The sequence below is a fragment of the Meriones unguiculatus genome, chromosome 8 (assembly GCF_030254825.1).
Source record: "Meriones unguiculatus strain TT.TT164.6M chromosome 8, Bangor_MerUng_6.1, whole genome shotgun sequence".
Lineage (NCBI taxonomy): Eukaryota > Metazoa > Chordata > Mammalia > Rodentia > Muridae > Meriones > Meriones unguiculatus.
The window spans coordinates 7,027,091-7,051,075 of NC_083356.1; the positions used below are offsets into that span (position 1 = coordinate 7,027,091).

At 44.8% G+C, this 23,985-nt stretch overlaps 1 protein-coding gene across 2 annotated transcripts in view; it reads right to left on the reverse strand.

Moving 5' to 3' along the window:
- Positions 1-23,985, reverse strand: part of Ano6 (anoctamin 6) — a 162,244-nt gene that overhangs the window by 40,222 nt on the left and 98,037 nt on the right. For both annotated transcript variants that reach the window (XM_060388748.1, XM_060388747.1), the window contains 5 exons: positions 13,229-13,294; positions 11,938-12,222; positions 11,599-11,712; positions 9,582-9,697; positions 3,996-4,130 (listed from right to left, as the gene is read on the reverse strand). In XM_060388748.1, coding sequence (XP_060244731.1) covers positions 3,996-4,130; positions 9,582-9,697; positions 11,599-11,712; positions 11,938-12,222; positions 13,229-13,294 — 716 coding nt within the window. The remainder of the gene's footprint in view (positions 1-3,995; positions 4,131-9,581; positions 9,698-11,598; positions 11,713-11,937; positions 12,223-13,228; positions 13,295-23,985) is intronic.

The window sequence follows — 23,985 nt, forward strand, 5'->3', positions numbered from 1 at the left end:
GGTGACCTTGCAAATAACCCAGAGAAACAAATGAGTTTGGGAAGCATGTCTGAGATAACCCAGTAAGCTCTAACAAAAGCTACTCCTTCATAAAAAAAAAAATGAGAACAATGAAAACACCGACAAAAATGTTCAAACCCTCCTTTTTCAGAACTCTGAAAGTTAACCCGGGTTTCTGATTCCCCGTCAGAAACCCAGGGCCCAGACACAGCAGGACACTGTTTGCTAAGTGATAAAAGCTGTGTCCCCAGACTCTACACCAGCAGAGCTGGTCATCAAGAATAAATGAGGAAAAACAACTGGGTTCGCAGGCCCGGCAGGACACGGCGCTTGTTCCTTCCAGGGTCTGCACAGCCCTCAAGAGACACCAAATTGCTATCTTGATCTTGAACTTCTAAGGTATAGAACTGTGAGAAATAAGCCTCGTTATTCAAACTGCCCCAATTGTCAAATTTGTTATATCAGCTAAAACAGAAGAAGACAGATCTGATAAAGGACTTATAAAGGTCAACACAATTACAGGATGAAGACATTTCTCCAACGTCACACCGATGATAATCCCATCAACACCAGTCTCTGTCGGGGGAAATAAAAGACACAACAGCCACGGTATACTGCCAATATCAAATTAGAAGGCCAATTACAAAACATAAAAATGATACCAAGAAAAGTGCCTTCCGGCATCTGGAGAATCTGGAGTCTTCATATGTGGCCGATGGGAATGTAGAAAGCCATTTTGGACAGTACTTTGGTAGTTTCTCACAATGTTAAACATTGTTAAACTCCACTCTTTTGTTATGTTCTCAAGAGCTATAAAACCATATGTCCCCATGACAGCATATCAGGTAAGTGTTCGTAACAGCGTAACAGACATAAATATGCCTAACAACTCCAACATCCATTAGTTGATATATAGATAAAGGATAAAGCATCCCCACTCAATGGAATGTTATTCGGTCCCCAAAGGGACTGAAGTATCAATAAATACTTCAGCAAAAAACCCTTGAAAACAATGTGAGTGACAGAAAGCAGTCACGAAAGGCCATGTACTACATAGCTTGACTTATACAATGTCCATAATAGATAGGTCTACAGAGACAAAAGTAGATTGGTGTTTCTAGAGGCCAAGGAGATCAGTGCTAACGGGCACTGGTTTCTTTTGGGTTTGCATTGGTTACTTTTCTGTTGCTGTGACATCACAACCACAGGAGCTTACAGAAGAATTTAACTTGGCTCACAGTTCCGGAGATGGGAGTGTCCATCATGGCAAAGAGGCATGTCTGCAAGTGGCAGGAATAGTGGCAGGAGCCAGAAGCAGACAGATCACACTGTTCTTTAAATTGTAATTTATTACAATTTATTCAATTTGTAAACTGGCTGTGGCCTCCTCCCTCATCTCCTCCGAATCCTATCCGCCATCTTTCTTCTTCTCCTATGCCCCTCCCCTAGTCCATTGATAGGGGAGGACCTCCTCCCCTTCCATCTGACCCTAGTCTATCAGGTTTCTTGAGGACTGGTTGCATAGTCTTCGTCTGTGGCCTGGCAAGGCTGCACTCCTGCCCCCCCACAAAGGGGAAGGTGATCAGAGAGCCTGTCACTGAATTCATGCCAGAGACAACCCTTGTACCTCTTATTAGGGAACCCACTTGGAGACTGAGCTGCCCATGGACTACATCTGAGCAGGGGGTCTAGGCAATCTCTATGCATGGTCCGTAGGGAAGATGGCCAATCCGCATTCAGAAGGGCAAATACGACATCGGAAGCAGGAGAAGACAGGGAACAGGACAGGAACCTCCCATAGAGGCCTCTGAAAGACTCTATTGATTGAGGTATCGAGGTATCGAAGCAGAGGCTGAGACTCATAGCCAAACTTTGGGCAGAATGCATGGAATTTTATGAAAGAAGGGGAGATAGAAAGACCAAGAGGACAGGAGCTCAATAAGGAGACCAACAGAGCCTAAAAAATTCTAGGCCCAGGGGTCCTGCAGAGACAGATACCCCAACTGAGATCACACTTCTTAAACCACCTCCGCCTCCCGCCCCCCAGCACCACCAACTGGAGACCAAGTGTTAAGATGCCTGAGTCAAAGGGAAACAGTTCTCATTCAAACTGCCACATTCCACTCCCTGGTCCCCATAGACCTACGGCCATATCATAAAGCAAACTATATTTAGCCCATCTTCAAAAGGCCCCATTGACTTTACAAAAATTTTTATGGTCCCAAATCCAAAGTCTCTTTTGAGAATCAAGGCTATCCCTTAATTGTACCACCCCGTAGAACCAAATGCACACTACACACCTCTAACATAAAAGTACAGACTATGCGTTACTATTTAAAGAGCGAGAGATGGGGGTGTAACAAGGTAATAATGGACTGAAGAAAGACCAGAGCCCAGTGGGGAAAACAAAAAAATCCCATAACTCTAAATTTGGTGTTTGGGACTTCAGTTTCAAAAGAGTTTGATGGCTCTGCTCATTCAGCTTTCGGGCTGCAAGAGACGATGGCTTCCTCTCCCTGTATGCAGCTCTTCTTGGAAGGCATCTCGTGGTTCTGGCATCTTCCACATCTTGCAGCCTCCACTGTGACCCCAGCCTCGCTTTCCCAGTTTTATAAAATGACCTTTTACGCAAGGACTCCTCTGCCACACTCGGCCTGCACCTCAGCAGAAGAGGAAGCATATATACCCTTTTCTCTCTTTCATCTCTCTCCTCCAGAGGCAGCACTACATGACAACACTGTCAGGGCTGACTGCCGGCACTCACTCAGCAACCCGAGCCTGGCTGCACAAACCTGTACTCTACTACTGGGGGACAGAGACAGCAGGATTCCAGCAACTGAGTGGTGAGCCAGCCTAGGAAAAAGGTGGACTTCCGGATCAGTGAGGGATGCTGTCTCAAGGGAATAAGGCTGACAGCAAGAGGGGAAGAGACAAGTTCTGCTCTGGCTTCTGTGTGCTCATCTAATTGTGTGCATGGACCACAGGCACCATCTGACACACACATGTCTATACCACACACACACTAACATACATACACACACCACACATACACTTACACACATACTCACACCACACACATTACACTCAACACATACACATATACAAACGGACCTTGCCAAGCGAATCCTGCTTACTCTGAAGGTCTGTTCTGAGGTGCCATGTATGTGAGGATGGAACATTAGCCCAACCAAGAAGCCGAAGACAAATGGAGTGACAAGGCACCAACATTCAGGTCTTGGCTGCAAACTCTTTTCAAGAAGAGAGGTCAGCCTTCAAGCAGCCGCCCTGGGCACACAAGCTCTGTTGCCTGGGCCGTGGAAAAGGTGATGTGCCTATATCTCAGGCCGACAAGCAAACATCCCTCCTCAGAGCCAGGCTCACAGGCTCGGGGGCTTGGAAAGTGTCATCCTCTCAGCGCCAAAGCCCACAGACCACAATCTCCCTGTCCCACCTGGACAGAGACCATCAGAAGACAATGTCTGGCTCAGTGTTGTCTCCATTCTGGAGGCTGAGGCCACCAAAAGCAGATGTGTAATCTAACACGGCTCCGAACAACACAGCAAAATCCAGTCATACAATTCTTAATACGGTTTAAGAAAAAGTCTTTTCTAAACACAGAAAACCACCAGCTTTCTCACTAAAACCCTAGGAAGTCAGAGCTTTTCTTGGCCCAGGTCTGCAAAGCACTCCTTGGAAGCCAGACATTCAAGGGCAATCTTATCTCCTGCCTTCCTTTTTCAGACAAAGAACTATCTTAAACCGTCAGAGTGGGCTTTTTCTGTTTGTTTTATATCCCGGATATAATGCTCCTGTCCGAAGCAGTGCTGGGTTATCTGAGAAGAACTCCATTTCATTCATTACTGTTCTCAGAACAAAGAGGAGAGATCTGTGCAATGAACACTGTGCAATGGGTTCTCCTTTACCAAAACTGTCTAAAACCCTGGAAACGGATTTGTGACTAATCAGTGTGGCAACAAGGGTTAAAGAGAGATTACCTCCAAGTGCAGTTATCTTGATTGAGATAGCCATAGAGGAAGCAGGCCACGCCCACCACAGCCGCTAGCAGGAGCATCTGCGTGTAATAGCCCAGCCAAGCAAAGTAGATTCCAATCTTCTCTCCATAATACTTCCTGGGGAGAGAGAGAAAGAGACGGTTTTCTCAGAGGATCTTCACCGAAACAGCTTCATCCTAGCATGGCTCCTTGGGTTTTTAAGTGAAGGAGGCTTTTTACCTAAACACCTGATTCGGTTCACCCCTCTGTCCTGTTCATCCTCACAGCGGCGCCTAAAGTTTAACCATGGATTAGAAAGGATGTTACACGCATGGAAGCGGAGTGAATTTAAAAGGGGCCAAGGAAGGAGAAAGCGCTGCAGATGGTGGGGGAGACAGGGCACCCCTTGTTCTAGGTGAAGGCGAGCACTGCGTTGCAGTCTCTGAAAGACCTTTTACTATGAGGGGATCATCTGCCTGGTCCTCAGCTACCTGCCATTACGTGGCTAGAGAAAAGGCAAGAAGCGAGTTGTAGAGCCCAAGCCTCACTGACTACACAGCTGCCGTGGACGAGGTACTTTTCTGAGAAAACAGTGGGTACCTCTGTCCCTGGATGGTGCCACCCCCACACCCAAGCCGTGACTTCTCTCTACACAAACATATCTATACACCTACAGTGCAGTAAGAGGAACCTAGCAGGAGAATAGGAGCCGTTCCCTGAAGGTGTTCTCTCTCATACACCACCACCTTCTGTCTGACCACAGGCTATGGAATGAGCAAGACTCAGGCAAATAGTGTTCCCGCCAGGGTAGCAAGCCAGGCCCAGGCAGCTGCTGTGCTGTGGGTTTCTATGAGTTGTTTCTGTCTCTGTCTTGGCTGTGGACTTGGGCTTGTAGCCTTCTGTGGGTCTTTGGGCTTAGTATGGAGCCGAGCCAGTCCCCTTGGGCCTCATTTTTGGGAAACTCAGCTGTAAGCACAGTCATGAGATGCCCCCCTACTCCAGGCTAGACCAGAACATAGTACAGAAGTCAGGCCACTGCCACAGGAACACTGGGACCTCTGTGGAGAGCAGTTAGGACATGAGAGCAGCACAGGGTGACACATTCACATGACTGGGGTTTGGTGTCTGGCTCCCAGACAGGCAGAAAATAGTAGGCTTGGGACACTGCTTGGAGAAAGGACCCTGGCAAGGGTTTGGGCCATTTTGGTCTGTTTTCGCTTGTGTTGTCTCTAACACATTCTTGCTGTGCTTTGTGTTTAAGTGATGTCAAAGAAGCTCACGGGTTGGAAGCCTGCTCTCCAGTGTGGAGGTATTTCAGGCTGATGGACCTTTACCAGGCAGACTCTAGGGGTAGGTCATGTAGGCAAAGGGATTATGTAAGGTCTCATGATACCATTAGCTCTCACAAGAGGACTGTGTCCTACCTCATCACGTGTTCAATCCCCTTTCCCTATGTGTGCCATGATGCCACTTGCCCCAAGAAGATACACTCAGCACATCCTTCACTAGACATAGTACTATGCTGTTTGGACTTGGCATCCCCCAAATTGTGGGCTAAAGAAACCTCTATTCTTTATAAAGTAGCCTGACTCAGGTATTTTGTGATAGTAATGCAAAATAGGCCAATATAGTTCTTACAAATATATATTTTAGATATGATACATTTAAAACTGTGATTTTTAGGAGTTGAATAGTACAAATTTCCAATGGTAAAAAAATATTCTGCCACATTTAGGTAAATGGTCAAGCAGTTTTTGTTTGGATATTCAATGACTGAGAATTCAACTCTTCCTAAGGTATTTCTGGTACAATGGAATAAAAGTCAGAAAGGTTTTCTGGATCTGAAACAGAGACCCGTCTCCAACTGGGAATGGGAAATGGAATGAAAAGGATAATTTCAAACATGATATTCTCTGGTCATTGTCTTTCTCTACCACCAAAAGGATCCTCTTAATGTCAGTTAAAAATTTTTCATTGACCATTTTGTTTTTGTGTAAGAGGCTCTCAAGATGTAGCCCAAGCTAGCCTGGAGTTGCTGCCCTCCTGCCTCAGCTGGAAGGAAGGTGCTGAGGTTGCCGGTGCTCACTACCAAATCTGAGTTGGCAATTAAAAGGAGCAGTTAGTCCCCAACTGCTCCACCCTCCCGCACCCATCAGCTGCTGTCCAGACCACACCTCAAGGGTGTTTCACTTCTGTACACTGCCTTTCTATTCTGGAGCACAAGTCCCTGCCTCATGCACACATCTACACCTCTGTTTCCACCCCTGACACTTTTGGTCAATCAACACATCCCCTTTACGTTGCTGTTGTGGCTTGGATAGGTTTGGTCCCTACAGACGGTTTGAATGCTTGGCCCACAGGGAGTGGGACTATTGGGAGGTGTGGCCTTGTTGGAGTAGGTGTGGCCTTGTTGGAGTAGGTGTGGCCTTGTTGGAGTAGGTGTGGCCTTGTTGGAGGAAGTGTGTCACTGCAGAGGTGGACTGTGAGGTTGCCTATGCTCAAGCTCTGCCCAGTGGGACACTGTCTCCTCCTTGATGCCTGTAGATCAAGATGTAGAACTCTCAGCTCCTTCTCCAGAGTTGTGTCTGCCTGGATGCTGCCATGGTTTCCATAATGATGATCATGGACTAAACCTCTGAAACTGTAAGCCAGCCCCAGTTAAACATTTTCTTTTATAAGAGTTGCCGTGGTCATGGTGTCTCTTCACTGCAATGAAGTTGGTACCAGGTCCTTGGGTATTGCGGTGATAGGCCTGACCATGCTTTTGTTTGGAGGACGATGGCTCTGGGGACTTCGGAAAGCAGTGAAATGCTTTAAGCGGGTCTTAATGAGCCATACTAGCAGGAGCATGGAAGACAGTGGTGCTAAGGGTGATTTAAACTGTGGGAGTCTGCCTTAGGAGGTTTCAGAGGAGAAGATTTTTAGTGTGTTGCCTAGAGATCATTCTTGTAATATTTTGTAAAAAAATATTGGCTGCTTTTTGCCCTTCCCTGAAGAGTCTACATGAAGCTAAGGCAAAGAGATTTAGATTCATTGTAATGACAAAGGAAATCTTAAAAACAGCCTCGTATAGACTCTGTCCTGTGATCCACTACTATGAAGAACATTTTGTAAATGGAGCAAGCTGCATAAGAAAAATACAAAATATATGGCTCAAGGGATTAAAGAGGCACCAGGAAGTGCAATGGAGCTAAATGCAATGTTCAAGGGTATTAAGTAGAATTAAAGGAGTGGTGGCCTCAGGGCAACATCCCACCCAGCTAAGCTTCCATCTTGTGGAAAGAAAAGATAGGTCCAGGTGTGGTGGTAGAAGCCTTTAATCCCAGCATTCAGAAAACTGAAGCAATACGATCTCTGAGTTCAAAACCAGCTTGGTTTACAGAGCAAGTTCCAGAACAGCCAAGCTTAGGCAGTGAAGGAAACCATGGAAAACAGAAATTACAAATGTAATTGAACAAGGAGGCCATGTTCCAGCTCCAGAAAGAAGCAGAAAGTAGCAGCTTTGGCCATGTGGTTCTGACTTTAGAATGAAAAATAGGATTTCCCTCTGTGACTAAGGAAAGCTGCTGAGGCCAGGGAAGTGTCAGGGGTGTCCCTGCTTGGAGGCCCAGAGAGACCACTGTGTGAAACTGGGAAGGTGAAAACTGGGTTGCCATGGAGACCCCAGGATGTTAAAGATGCCGGAGCAGTGGGACACCCGCTGGGGAAAGCTGCTAACAGGGAGTAGAACCATCCTAAGAGAGAGAAGTGTGCTGCAGCCCACAGAGCTGAAAGGAGTTGGAGATCTAAAGAGCATCTTCACAGCAGACATGGAGATGCACAATTTGGACTTTGCCAAGCTGGTGTGTGGTCTTGCTTTAGTCCAGCATTTGCTCACTGTGCTCCCTTCTCTGTGTTTTGGAACAGTTGTGTGTATCCTGTGCCATGATATATTAGAAGTACGTGATCTGCTTTTTTATTTTGATTTTAGAGGGGATTACAGTTAAGAGATTGCATGAATCTCAGAAGAGACTTTGAACTTTGGACTTCTTAAACATTGTTGAGGTTGTGACAGACCATGGGCCTTTTGAAGTTGAACTAAATGCATTTTGCATTATGTCATGGTTGCAAGCCTGCGAGGGCCAGGGAGTAGAATGAACAAATCTCTCTAGACTGCTCCCAACCTGGATTTCTGAACTTCCTACTGAACTTCCTTCCATTCTATTTTTATTTTTCAAAAGCTTTATTTTATTTTACTGGGATCTTTGCTGCCATCTACTCAAACTCTATCTCATTTTCTCTCTCCGAGGTAAATAAGGAGACCACAGCAGAACTCTTTTTCTGGGCTGAGATGTTTCCTGCAGATTGCTTTTTCCTAGTTTGCTTGGGTCACTTTTACAGAGAGGAAATGTCCCGCTTTTGACAATTTCAAGATGTTACTGGTGACACAGGAAAGGAAATGACAGGTGGAGTAGGGCAGGGACAAGTTAGCATATGCACTTGATTTACTTAAAACAAGAATCCATCAAACCCACTACTATGCACGCAGACATAAATGGTTTCTGAAGTTAACAAAGTGGAAAAACTTCACAAGGCTGTCACCCTCGAATGCAGTCGGCCCTTCACCTGTGGGTCCGACACCCAGAGGTATCAACCGCTAACCGCAGACACTGGGGTTGTCTACAGCTATACTATGCTGAATGCACCGTCTCACCTGAAGACGCTGGGGTCAGAGTTCACCTACACTGAACACGCTGAGACTCTTGTTCCTGCGCTAACTCCCTGGACAGTACAGCACAGGACCCACCCACAAAAATGGTATTTCCACCACCTTAGGGATTATGAGCCATTAAAAGATGATTAAAGATTTAAGGTATGTGGGAGAAGGGCGTGGGACGTAAGGACTCCTTATTCTCAGAGGCTCCAGACAGCAGCTCCACACGAGTGTCCAGAAGACTGTGTTTACAAGTATACTATTTTAATCTACCGGGTAGGCAGAGTTGGCAGGAGTACCTCTGTGTGACAACAGTCCAGGTAATATTAAACAAGGGAGGACTAAAGAGGGCCAAATGGAATAATTAAATGAATCTTTATGAGATAATTAATCTAACAAACAAAAAAAATTTTTAATGGCTGCTACCTTCACAAAAACAGAGGCAACAGGAAACCATGCTAACAGAAGCACACAAGGCTATATGTCAGGTATCCCTACACAAAGCAGGTCAAGTCACCGGGTAGGGATGATGTCACCACAGCAAATGCGCAGGACAGAGGTGAGCTTCAACAATACCACAGCGCCCAGACCGCCGGCTTCTGAGAGACAAGTTCCATGCAGTCGTGATTTCCTCGGAGGTAACGAAATGACATCTAACAGCAGAAAAACACTGAAATGCTCCCAGATTCCCACACAATGAGCTAATGACTCTACCACTTACTCCTGAGCAATGAAGGAGTCTCTCTAGGTCGCTGGCTGACTGGTAACCTCTAAACCCTGGGCAGTTCCGGAGAGGGAAGAGAGTCTTTCCTTCTCGTGGTAGGACCACAGTGACAGTTTGAGACACCATAGGGCGCCACTGGGTGCTTCTCACTGGACTACTGCCTCCTGCTCACCTGATAAGATCCAAGGGCTGCTTCTTGTATATGCTCCGAGGATGAGCCCATTCCCTGTACAGAAGGTAACGCTCGCTAGGACAGCTGGGGTCCTCCGACTCATAGTTGAATTTGCACTGAGGAGAAGCAGAAAGAAAGAAATGAGCACCACAGTCCTCAACTTAAAATGGCCATCGTGGGAACTGGGCTCCCACTTGTTGGAAGGGACAGCTATGCCATTTAAGTTTTAGTGGTTCTAAAATAAGGGTGCAGGGTCACTATTGCCCTTGGGGGTCATCGGGGAATAGAGATGGTGATGGATGCTTGGATAGTGGGGCTGGTAGCTGTCACTCTTAGCGAGCAGGGCAGGGAGGTGTTGGGAGCCCCAAGGATGCTGATGTCCTGAAGTGAGGCAGTGCTGATCAATAAGAAACGGGACCTCTCAAGACTTCAGGTCCTCTCGGTCCAGAACCATCTATCTGAAAGCCCACCCTTGCATGGTCGGGGGACCAGGACACTGGTGTGCAGCAGGCCGCTGCTGGTGCTTCATCAGCTCTCAGTTCAGCAGTTATGCTGGCGCTAAGTAACTAGCAAAGACTGGGTCACGTCACCCAAGAAGCAGAGCCTCCTGCCTCTGTTTAGATGCAATCACCCCTTTTCTTGTCTAACCTACCCTCCTGCTCGTGCAGGGAACCGTATTACCAAGAAGCCCATCCTTGGTAAGAGCCCTGATCCCTGCCTGCCTCCCACTCACACCACTGGATTACTCCAGGCGTGGAGATCTGAAAGACCCGGGCACAGACAGATGTCAGTGAGTATTTCAGGATGGTCATGTCTGACACTAGCACCCAGAGAACGATGTGTACTGTCCCCGAGGTTCATAAGCTTCCACTGCTAGTTTTGCTGGGGCACAAAAATAGAACCAACTGTCAGGCTTGGTGGCCATACTGGATCTCCCAGGAGGCTCAGGCCTTGCTGTCTCGGCCCCGCCTCCCACTCTCTGCTTATCCATGTGAATCAAGCACCTGTCTGATATTCCAGTTTAGTTTTGATGCATGGTAGATCTGAAGATTGTCCTCTACCCCCAATGCACATAACACATAGCAGTAACGGTCAAACTCAGTGCTTGCTTTCTTTGGTTGTAGAGATTTAGATAAGGTGGTAGTAAATGCAACAAAGTAACAATGCAATTGATGCGGTATTCAGTATGTTTCAATGACAGGACACAGTAAACGCTTTTAGATATATAATGACCTTGCATGTATGTTGTAGTGAAGGTTGGAATGATCACATTTAAAAGAATACAGTCCGTAGGAGACACTAGCTGCTTGATAAATACTCCTGAATCCAATGGGTCACTGTAGCCTTTGAACAGTCCTTTCACAGAGTCAGTACTCTGGGGCCTTGTCACTGTGACATGAACCCTGGTAAATCCCCTTTTAAGAGCCTGATATAGCTTTGAAATAGTATTTCAAGGAGGAAAAGTCTACTTACAGAAAATGTCAAATATAGAATTTCTGACATGTTTTCCTTACAAACTGAACCAACCAACCAACCAACCAACCAACCAAACCCTGTTCTTTTTTTTTCTGGTAATGACATCCGTCAGTAATTATGAAAGTAGCTACCGCTTACATGACAGGGTCTAATGTTCTATATAAAGTTAATTAGCTCTCGAAACAACTCGAGGAAGGAACCACAACACCTTCTTCGCTGACAAGGGCATGTGGGGGCAGGCGGAATAAATGGCTCATGAGGCCACCTCGCTGGGGCGTGGAAGAGGGACTGTACAACCAGACACCCAGCAGGGGCTGCCCTGGGGAATCTGAACTGTTGCCACCTTTCTGGAGGGACAGAACTCTTCACTCCGCCTAGTCCTTTAAACCCAGCACCGGCTCTCCACCTAGGTGCTTTGGATTGTTCTTGCCCTGGACCAGCTTGTGATCTCTCCAGATATCATCCTCATCCTTGAGGAAGAGACAGAAGAAGTCTAATCCTCCCTGTCACTGGGTGCTTTTGGTTTCGCCATTTGACTTACATCGTGCAGAGGGAACGCTGCCTTGTAGATTCCGGAACTGACCAGTCTGTTAATCCCAAACTTGGTAACGTTGTTCATCACTTGGTATTTGACCCGAGAGAGGATGAAATAGACCTAAAAAGATTTCAAAATGGACTGTGTTGTTTTTATTGTAGAACTAGCCCATGAAACCACTGTTTATTACCACAGCAGAAAATGACAGGCACGGAACTAATACTGATGCTACTAATTATAGTATGTTTTCAGTTTCTAAAAACAAAGCCACAACAACGGCTACTCATTCTACAGCAGCTGTCTCAGATCTGACCGAAACAGAAACCACGTTTGGCTTGGACTTACAATGCGGCTTCTGGTGGCGGGGTTGAAGAAGGAGTCCCTGTCCAGGATATAAAAATCATTCATGCGGCTCTTCTCGAATGGCGCTGTGAAGAACTCCTGCTCCGGCTTGATGACACTCTCGTTCACGCGGAGGACCTTGGTGAACCAGTTGAGGGTGCCAAAGGCCGAGCGCAGTTTCAGGTCATTCGGCTTTAGGGGGAGTTTGATGTGCATGATCTCAGCATAAGTGCACAGCACTTCCCAGGGCGCGTGCACCTTCACGAACACAAGCTTGTCATCGGAGACCTGGGAAGGAGCGACGGAGAGCAAACAGCTGTGTCCACAGTTTTAAAGCACAGATCCCCCACTTCCCACGCCCCGGCAGGTGTTAAAACAGAAACCTATGCAAAGGGGACACAGCAGAAGTGAAGATAATGTCAGATCTGCAAATGATCATGCTTTTTATTTTATTTTTTTAACTTAAACATAATTCTTCAGTTTGCATTAAGAAACGTAAGACTGGCAATTTTTAAAATATTTACTTTTTAAGTTTTTACTTGTGTGTGCGCTTGTGTATGCACGCTGAGTATGTGCAGGTGGCACAGGGGGCTCGCGGCAGCCAGGAGAGGGCACCAGAGCCCTGGGAGCTGGAGTTGCAGGCAGATGCGCTGAGAACTGAAGGTTGGTCCTCCCCAGGAGCGGCAAATGCTGCTAAATGCTGAGCCATCCCTCAGGACTCACACTACCAGTATCTTAAGCGGGGAAAAGCGGACTGCTAATTTGTCGGCACACAATCTAAGTTAGTGACTTGGAATAACAACACTAGGATAATTTCGCTATCTAAACCAGGAAACAGGCTGCTTTAATTTATGCCTATGCACTGTGCAATATGGATATTGTATTGATGTCAAGGAATTACACTCGCTGTTACAGATAAGCAGTCTATCTGCAAAGCCTGCTGTATGTAAGGATGAAGTGAATCCCCCTTGCAAAGGAAGAGGCATGCACAGGGTACGTCCGTTGGTCACATGTGCGGAAGTCAGAGGATGACTCCCACACGCCAGCTCTCGCCTCCAGCCACGCCATCCCGAGCCTCACCTCCTCCCATCAGGTTTTTGTGGCAGGTGCCTTTGCCCACTGAGCCATCTCACTGGCCTGTGGTACAGGCTTTGCTTGTCTCCTTTCTCCCACTGTTTGCGGTGCCGCTGTGGCTGCACGGTTCCCGAGCACCCTCCCTTCCCACCGTTTCAGCTGAGGTACAAGCTCCCAAGCACAGTGGCTGGAGAAGGGTTTCAAAGAAACTAACACTTACTGAGCGTGTTGCCTCCAGCTGCAGGCCGTGGCAGATGAGGTTAGACTCATACGCTTGTCTTTTCCTCTGACAAAAGAAACAGGAATACAAGTTAGAACGCCAGTTTCAGCAGAAAAGACTGTTTTCAAAGGAAAAAAAAATAGCTGACTGTTTTGGCCTTGAAGAGATACATTTGCTCAAAATGGAACAAAAGCAACCAGTCCAATGGTGATAGTTGCAAGAGAATGTAATGTAATGGATTTCCTGTATTCTCTGGAGCGCTAAGGGCTGGCCTGTTGGGGCTTTGGTCCTTTGGGGGGAGGGGGGGCTGTCTATAAAAATTTCTGCGGCACAATCCCTGGCTCCCAAAAGCACACAAAAGGAAAATTTTTTGAGTTTCATTCACTGACCAGAGTTAAAGATTCCAGATTTAAATTCTTTACTCAAATGATTCAATATTAGATGTGTATAGATTAAACACACATAAATGCAAACAAACAAATACATACACACACACACTCCATGCACAACTTACCTAAGTCAATACAACAATATAGAGAACTCTAACAAGGTTCAAAGAGTTTACAATGAAATGTTCATAAAGCCATAAACATCTCCAAGTCTACAAAACAGGAACTATCTGATAACATACCCCCACTCCCACGTTACAAGGCCAGTTCAGAAAATGCATACACATACATGCCCATGCGAATAAAACTTAAAAAAATAAATATTAAAAAATCACTAGTGTTGTTTCTTAATTCAAACTAAAGAGTTGTGTTTATGTAAAAAAAAAAAAAGGTATAATCATTTGCAGAGCTGATATTATCTTCACTCTCGCTTGATACACTGGAAGTGCTAGAAGGTTCCAGATGGTCAGCATCTGCAAACGGAGGCCCAGGGCATGAGGAAAGCATGCAGATGCGTGGACTGTGGCTTGAGTTCCTGCCCTCATATCCCTTCAGCGATGTACTGCGAGGTGTAAGCTGAAAGCCTTTCAAGCTGTAAGCCTTTCAAGTGCAGGATGCTTTTTTGGGCATGGCGTCGATCATAGCAATAAAGAGGGAGCAAAACAACTGTGCTGTGAAAGCATCAGAGGATGGGGGTGGGGGGTGGGGGGCAAAGGTTAAGAACACAAGCACTCACTGAGCTAGAACTCTCTTTCCATCAGTTATCACCTCTGCAGCCTACAGGAGGAAACCAAGTCCCCCGTGTGTTGCTTTTTCATTTGTTCATACTTCAGGGGCGGCCCTCTACATTTTCATAAGACAGGGATTTAAACTGCCTGATGCACACAGACCTGAATTTCCATTTCTTGTAATAGCGGGAGGTGAATTGAGGCAATCTTCTCACTGAGACAACTAAGAATAGTGGATGTTTTTCTTTCCTTCCTTCCTTCCTTCCTTCCTTCCTTCCTTCCTTCCTTCCTTCCTTCCTTCCTTCCTTCCTTTTCCCCCTCTCTCTCTTTATTTCTCTCTTCCATTTAAAAACAACTCCAACATCCATGTGCTGCCAGCCAGAGGTCAAGATAACCCAGGGGTAGCAGTCAGCCTCTTTACCCAGAGGGTACCACTTCTGACTTGCTCCTGAGAGGAGGCCCTAAGCTGCTGTGCCCCAAATACAGAAAGATCCTTTTAAATTTGTTGTGGACACCCAGTATGTGGCTGACCCTGAGTCCAGCTCTACTCCAAACCTGTGTCCACAGTGGTTCGTTACTGCTGTTGTTGTGGTTTGGTAGAGTCATATGAGAGAGAGAATCTCAACTGAGAAAATGTCTCCATCGGATTGCTTGTCGGCAAGTCTGTGGGGTCTTTTCTTTATTAATGATACAAAAGGGCCCAGCCCACTGGGGTCAGTGCCACCCCTGGGCGGGTGGTCCTGGGGTCTGTAAGAAAGCAGGCTGAGCAAGCCACCAAGAGCAAGCCAGTAAGCAGCACCCTCCATGGCTCCGGCTAGGTTCCCTCCTCCAGTTCACACCCTGATCCCCCTCAGTGGTGGGGTGGGACCTGGGAGTTGCAAAATAAAATAAAACCCTTTCCTTCCCAAGTTGCTGCTGTTATTTACCATGGCAACCGAATCCCTAACTAGGACGCCCTGAACTGGGAACCAAGTGCTGCCATGCAAAGAGGAACTCATTCTGGGATGACAAGCCGGAATGTCACCTCTAGAGAGAAAACTTAATGGAAAGCTGGCGGTGACCCCAGCAGCGGCCACGATTTCAGTTAATATTTTATTAGTTACTTTTCTGTCAGTGGAACAAAATTCTCAACAGAAAGAGCTTAAAGGAGGAAGGGAATCCCAGCAGGGAAGGCGGGCGGTGCTCATGGCGGCAGAAGGTGGAGCAGTGGCCTGTTTACGTGGTGGTGGTCAGGAAACGCAGGCCAGGGAGCTGCCCCACACTTCCAACGTGCCCCTCTTGCTTCGCACATAACCAGCTGAACCCCATTCTCTGCTTGTGGGCTAGCTTCCTTTGTCGCAGAGACAATGGTGGCCATCACTGTGTCTTCCTTCCTGCCCATTAATTGCTGGTGCCATCTCTCTCCATGGCACCTGAAAGCCACCCACTTCTTGATCTTACTGGGTAATGCCTTCTATTTTTCTCACTGCTCTTACCTGTCAGCCAAAAATCACTTAAAATGCTTTCCATTCTAAGACCATCAAATCTCCCATGGTCCTCTTGTCTTTTATTACCACTCCGGCCCCTAGAGATGTTGGTGATTTAATATCAGTATCATTAGTACTTAATGATTCAGGCCTATAAAATAGCGTGAGCGCCACAAATGTCTGACAAATGAATAAACTAGGCGCATTGTAGACTAACGGCTCCCTGTTGCTCAGAGATGAACTGGCTCAGAAATGAGACCACTGCAGAAACAACTGGGCTCCTTCATCCTTAATCCCCAGTGAGTCTTTCTGTGGGTGCTGTAGGATAGGGTGGAGGAGGAGAGGTACAGTTCTATTGTTGGAGTACCCCAATATCAGAGATCACTGAGCTTCCACAGCATTTGAGATTCCCAGGCATGACAGAGAGTTTAAGAAGAAGACAGAAGAGGAGTGGTTGGAAAGCTGGGCCAGTTTCTCATCAGACACACCAAAGCAGCCACTCCTCGCTTGGTCTTGACAACCGCCCCAACCACAGATATCATACACTGGACTTTGCAAACCAGATGCGGTCTGTTCCTCCACGATTTCTCTGAATGGAGGTGGTAACTTCCCACTACCTTCACCGGCACTCTCCTCTTGGATCTACTCTACCCCCCAACATCCTCTTTCCGCTCTCATAATTTGGATTTCCTTTATTTCCGGATGAGGGCAAAACTCAAATCCTAGCTCTTCTATTTAACTAACCTGTGTGATGCTGGGCAGTTATCTGAGATAAGTACCACTGTTTCCATCTCTAGAGTTGGTGAAGAAATTGCTTCATCTTAGGATTAAAGATTACACGTGTCTTCAGGAATACAGTGTAACCCATGAGGTACAGTCCACAGGACTTGCAGAATCACCTCTCCTTTCAGAAATATGAAAAACTGGCAGTAACCGTCCACCCTGCCCCTGCACTGCACACCCAGCGACCCCAAATCCCTCCGCCGAGAAGCTTTATTCCCTTCTACAGGAATGTTTCAAACAGCCTTACCCTTCAGTTACCTGGCCCTCTGTCTTCCATGCTTTGTGCTCATCTCAATCCTGATCTTTAAGCCCCGTCCTTCGTAGCTAAAGCGTGTGTATCCTTTTACCATCCTTTCGAGGAAACAACGTGTCTGTTCTGCACTTCTGTATGTCCGATGGGCACTGACACACGTGTGCTACATACAAACTCCCTTCAATATAATTTTCATGGCTTAATAATATTCTTTCAGGGTGACAGACTAACTCTATTTCGCCAACCTCAAATTGTTAGATATTTGGATTGTTTTTAATTTCCCGCTCTCAAAGTGAAACAACCTCTGTGCACCTTTTATTACTTCCTTAGGGCACAACACTAGAAGGAGAACTGTTCAATCAAGTGTGTTTGAAAGTCCTTTAGCACGCACAGCCATAACGCCCTCCAGAAAGGTGGCACTAATTTATCTTATTTTCGTTCTTATTTGGCTCTTTATAAAGAAGTCCCAAGGTATTCACTTGACTTGCTTCACATAATTGGTAGAGCTTGGAGGTGGCTTCTAATGCCTCCGCACGAACTATAAACACTTAAACAGTCGACTCGAGGACGGGGCATCCACATTTGCTTGAACACGTTAATAAACCTCGGTGTTACTTTAACGACTTAGATCCTATTATTTCCCTTCGGCATGTCGATTCGCAAAGAACCAGTGGCATATTTTAAAAATTGATCTACCCAGTTTTAGTTGTGTCAAGCAGGTAAAATAAATGAGCCTGTGCACTCTGTTTGTCAAACAGGCGCTGAGGGGGAATAGCTTGCTCACTTCAAAGACTCCTGAAGTCGGTGTATGAAGTCGTCATCTTTACTTCTTGGTAGAATTTATACTTGCATCAGTAACTGCTCTCGACACCTGAAAAATTAGTGCAGAATGCCTTCTACATTAAAACCCATGCCAACTGATATTGCATATTGACTGACACAGCCACTGCTCAATAAATATTTGTTGAATAAGTGATTATCTGAAGACACACTTTTAACTAAAATTTACCTCAGCGGCTTGCTGGGAAACCTTATGTATGAAATCTAAGCCATCACTGTGCCCTCGGATTTGTATTTGGTAGCAAAAAAAAAAAAAAAAAAAAAAAAAAGAAAAGAAAAGAAATTAGAGTCTCATTCTCTCTTTTTAAAAATCAAACCATAAAGTGAACTGTGCTGAAATTCTTACATCTCTATGGAAGCAAATCCATCAGCAAGGCAATGAGATCTATCTTCTTTGCATATGGAATTCTGGTAAAGCCAAAGTGACTAATCATTGTGACGATGTGTCCCTCACAAAAAGAAACTCAGGGTCTACCTGTGTGTGTGACGGGGGAGAGAGTGGGCTCACAGCTCAAGGCGGAGAAGCAAGAGAGCACCTACCCCCTCCCCTCCCCTCCAGACACAGAATTCATTTATACCTCCTTTGACAGATTAATAAAGCTGTCAGAGAAATAAAGAACACAGTCATTAAAACTACAAAGGACAGACTGACTTAATTAAAGAAGCCTTCTGTCCCTAAGCACTGGAGCTTACCAACGCCACGTCTCACTGGCTTAATAATGCGATAGCTGCATAGGACCTAACTTGTGAGTCACACAGCACAAATCCTGACTAGAAACAGAGGTCCCCACACTCCTTCAGAGGGAAAAGCAGGGGCGACCATGACTGAGAAATCAAAGAATGGAGGACACTGTAATGAGGCGCATGAATGAGACACATGCAGATTAACTGCAAATATTCTTGTACCTCCGTTAAGCAAAGCACCAGTGGTTCCGTCATTTTGTTTTCATTTGGATAATCTTTGCAAAGCCTAAGAAAGATGCATGAGAAATAACTCAAAGGTTCTTAAATCATGTAAAAAGTATTAATTACTTTATGTGCTAATTTGTTAGGTTACAGAGCATGTGCTCCAGAAGGTTTGGTACGTAGAATACATAAACTCATCAACTGCAGCTTAATTTAAATTCACACGCTAGTGATACATTTAATGTTGGTGGACTGGTGTGATGAGGGATTCACTCAAGCAGGTAATGTGTGATCACGAAGGGCCAAAAAGCAGACAAGCATTTTAAAAACATAAATGACAGTGAATGTTTAGATGAAGTTCAGTTTCAAACTTTACTTTTAAATTAACATTTTTGGTTTAATGAAAAAGAAAAGACACAGTCATTGCAGGTTATTTAAAAACCAAGTTACCACAGAAGGAAAACCATCCATTACCTACCACCAAATAAACGAAGCATAGGGTTGCTGAGGTGGTTTCTACACTTGGAACAACTTGGAAAGCTCATCCTCAAATCAACCTCTGGCCTTTGGTCCAGAGCATTGATTCCCACACTGTAACTTGTGACCCCTTGGGAGGGGGTGAATGCTGCTATGGAAGCATTAGGAAGGTAGAGAACCATTGACCTAGAGCTACTGAGTTCAGTAGAGGTGAGAAGAAGTCAAAGCAATCTTCACACAGGTCAACCTAGAGAGAGTCAACCCTTGCCAGCCAGAGGATGGAGGGAGGGCTGTCCCGTGCTGTCTTCAGGACAGGATGTGGCCATCGCACTCACGAACCCACGACAGTTGTGGATCCCTTCAGAAGAGCTGTCACAGGCGCAGGAGGGACTCAAGCTCCTTCCCTGAGGAGCTATTGGCAGTTATCAGTTGCTAGGGGGAAAGAAGTCCTTTTCTTCAGGGGTAAAGGCCCTGGGCAAACTGCTCCAGTTAATATCACCCTTCATCATCACACAGAGAACAAAAAAAAAAAAACAAAGTGCTCACACAGAGAACAAACAAAACCAGAAGATGTGAGAGTAGAGCCAGGTAGATGTTGTTTAGAACAAAGGTTTCCCAGGAATTGGAAGAGATGGAAATCGGGGTGAAATTGAGCATCAGACACCATACTGTATAAAACTGTCAAAACAAAAAGAAATGCATTTTTATTTAAAAAAGAAGAAATGCTTCTTCCCAGAGTACACCTTTTCACATGCACGTGTATGCAAGCACATTTGTTTATGACTGCTTATGCCCCTCAAGCCTTTTCTGTGTAGGATTGTGGTCTAGTTCAAGAACCCCTGGGCTCTTTAATAGATGATATTTAGAAAGGTGAGACACAAGAGACTGTGAATGCAAGGACAAACATTTGCCTTCCTTCAAACCTAAGGCTAGACAGTAGGAGGAACATCTAGCAAAAAGGGTGTTCTTTCCCCATCTTTGTGAAGGGACCAAGGTCTTCCATGAGCTGACAAGAAACAATTTGACTTCTCTTTCTAATATATCACTGTTTTATGTCTGTATTTGAGGTTTAAGATCGATGACATTAACCATTTCAGAAATAAACAAGATCCAGATTCACCGCTCTTATGCCACATACTCAAGAGGCAAGCCAAATGTGCAACACACTTCCAAGCTGCAGCGTAAAACTCCTTATTCTCAGTTTATTTCTTTTAAGCTACAATTTTAGTACTGTAAGCAGGGTGGAAAACAATGGAAATGATAAAAAAAATACTAAAAGGGAGCTCCTGGCATTCTCCCAAAACATTAAAAAAAATCGAAAGTAGATTCAATTTGTCTTTAAACCATGAGCTTGAGTGCCTGCCATCTGGGAAGGTGGCGTCATGAAACAGTGGCTTTGAGCATTGCTCAGTTACCTACCACAATGTGAACCCCTGGCCTCTGATGCCTGGACTGTGTGGGAAAATGTTCATCTCAGGGAATGTTCTCAGCTGTTATGATTCTCTGCCACTCAGCCTCCTCCCTTACCACCCCCTTGCTGATTCTGAGATCGGAGAGGACTATATGCATTTCGCATGTTTATACATGTGGAAGGCTAGCTTTCAACTGCTTAGCATTTGATCACCTCTTATTCATCCTAGGAGGCTGAAAACTATTCTCGTAGCCACTTGCAGCACAGTACGTTAACTATGGTTTAATGATATACAAAGAATCTCTTGAACTTAACTCTTCCCAACAAAAACGGTCTGTTGACACACATCCAAGCCCTTTATTCACGCAAGGCTCTGGAAAGTCTACTCTGTTCTCTTCATCCACGAGCTTAACTTTTTAATAGTCTATGGAACTGTCAAATACTCTCCAATAACATAAATTATTTAATGTAGTTTTATAAACAGGCATGGATAATAATAAATAATAAATGTGGCTATGTAGCAAGTTAAAGTTAATAAGGAACAGTTTTATCTGCATTGCTATCTGTTGTCTTACTGGACACAAACAACCACATACAATCCACTCTTCATATCGGAAGGCTCTCCTTTCGTAGATTCAGCTAAACTAAGATGGGAACTATCTGGGGAAAAATTACAACTGGAACCACACAAACAGACTTTGTTCTTGTTATTCTCAAACAACCCAGTTGAACAGCTATTTTTGTTGTAATGTGTTTATATTAAGTGATACGGAGATGATGAAAAGCACCTAAAATATGTGATTGTATACAATTATCCTGTACCATTTTATATAAGAGACTCACTCGGGCATCATGTCACCTTGGTATCCAATGGTACTTTGGAACCAGTCGCTATACATATGTTGAGGTTATCTATGCACCTAAAATTAATATACCTTAGAATCTGCTTAATGAATTGCCAAGCTATTCATTAGACTTCAATAGACTTTATTAAAAAGTTTCGAGATAGGGTCTCACTATGCTGCCCACGCTGGCTTGGAACTCACTATGTAGACCAGGCTAGCTTTGAACTCACAGAGATCTGCCTGCTTCTGCCTCCCAAGTACTAGGATTAAAGGGATGCACCGCCATACCTGGCTTTTCAGTAGATCTTTAAAAGTGCAGAAGATGAAGTTCAAACCTCAGTTACTATAAAAACACTTAACTTTAAAAGACAACAGTTTAACTTCTGAAAAGGAATCTCCCAGAAATTTACACTGGTGTAAATATTTTTACTGGGGAAGTTTGGCAGCTATTCCTATTAAAACCGTAAACAATTCAACTGCAGCTCCTAGGATGAGTTACTAGTTTCATGTCAGAAGCCCTGCAGTGGTATGTGAATGAGAAAAAAGATAAACAAAACTGTTGTAAGCCAGATGGTGGTGGTGCAGCCTTTTAATCCCAGCACTTGGGAGGCAGAGGCAGGCCCACCTCCGAGTTCGAGGCCAGCCTTGTCTATAGAGCGAGTTCTAGGACAGCCAGGGATATAATCTAGAGAAACCCTGTCTTAAAACAAAGCCACAACAACAAAAAAACCATATAATTTGTAGACAATATGGTCTTCAACTGAAAAAAAAATTAAAAAAAAACAATGGCCACATTAAAACAAAAGTTTATCAAAGTATCCATACAGACTCATAAAAAACCAAGCATCCTATATAAAACAGGTCACAAACTACAATTTAAAATACTTGGACAACAGCAATATAATTTAAAATAACTAAGAAAGTCTAACAAAAAATAATACAAAGCCCACAGGGCATGATAAACCTTCAGTAAAGGATACAAAGTCCTCATCAAATATCAAGGTTCACTGTGCTTACCTTACTAGACGCTCTATGCACTGGAAAGCACTTCTGAAGAGAGCTTATCTACCTTCTTGGTAACAATTCTGCCTGGGTGACTCACGTGAGCACTGCCCAATGATTCTAAAGGCTCACGAGATTGAACACTAACTAACACCTGTGTTTACTCTATAAAGAAGCTTGATTGTTAGTTTAAAATTTTTACATGTCAGTCTCCGAATCTGACCCTTCTAGAGAATTCCTAAGGTGAGCATGACATACAATCATACGCTTTCGGCATGCCCTTCTTCAACTTTTAAAGGAAACTATGTTTCCATCAATTACTAGGAATGGACAAAAGGGAACTAAAACGTATTCAGGATTGCACACACCGCTTTGTTCTGTCTACACACCTCCTCTCACCCGTTCCCCCATCCTTTGACTGTGTCACTGTGTGGTCAGGCCCACAACTACCCCTATCTCCACACCTGCAGACTTGCTTGCGGACCAAGACTAGCCATCACTTCTGGCATGGTGGCATTTTATCTATCATCCCAATACTCAGGGGGTATAGGCAGGTAGATGCGTAGCTCAAGGTCATCACTACATAGTGAATTCAAGATGAGCTTAGACTACATGGGACCTTGGCAAAGGAAGAAGGAGAGGAAGAAAGGGAGGGGGAGAAGAAAGTACCTATGATCTATGCTAGACAAGGAATTACAGTGAAAAGGCAGCACAGGATCCTTCGGTAAGAGCTTCCTTATCTCTCAGAAAAAACAGTCCTCTGCTGCTGGCTGCCTGGAGTCCCAGCTGTCACCTCACACCCAGGGGATGCTTGCTTGAGGATCAGGATGCAGTGGCCTCACCTGCATCATTCAGTACTGGCTCTGTCTCCTGATTAGTTACATAATTATTTCCTTCTAGCAATTAAGCCACTTTAAACCTTGATTTCTTGTGAGCGGCAATAGAACCCATCCAGACTGAGTCTGTGCAAAGTGTAGCACAAGCCGAATAAAGCTTGCAGAAACAATCACCCCCATATAAAATGCAAAAGCAAACATCTTACGCTTTTAAAGGAAAGTCAGACTTAGGACATGATTTCACCGATATTGAGGTGTAAAGATCCATAGTATTTAAAAGCTTGGCTGTAACAGAATTTTGGGTTTTAAATCTGTGTGTATATTCAGAGCGCCTTTTGTCGTATTAGTTCCATCTTTCCACAGCCCTAAAACTTGCTTACAGAACTCTTTTCATCAATTCTGGCAAAGTCAATCACGGTGTTGTTTTAGGAAATCAATATGACATACAGAAAAACATTTTCCTTTTAGGGGAAACAGGACTTTGAAATTGCCTTTCCTTGGCGTTGTCCTAAATCCTCACTAAGCTCCAGCAGGAATACAACAAAGCTCAGATACATCTGTCCAATTAATAAAAATGTGGTTCCAAAGCTGGGCTTTGAGTTTTGACAGAGTATAAAATTAAGAAATATGTACAAATGCAAACTGAAAACACTTCAAAGCACAGCTTATGAATATCAACATTAAGGTATGTCACCCACTGTGTTGGAGGATTGCCAAAATTAGTGATGACTTTTTTTTTCCCTCCTGACTTACGAGAGTCACCCTGAGACCAATGTTCCTGTCTGAAGCAAATGAAGAACTTATTAATAATGTGAGTAGCT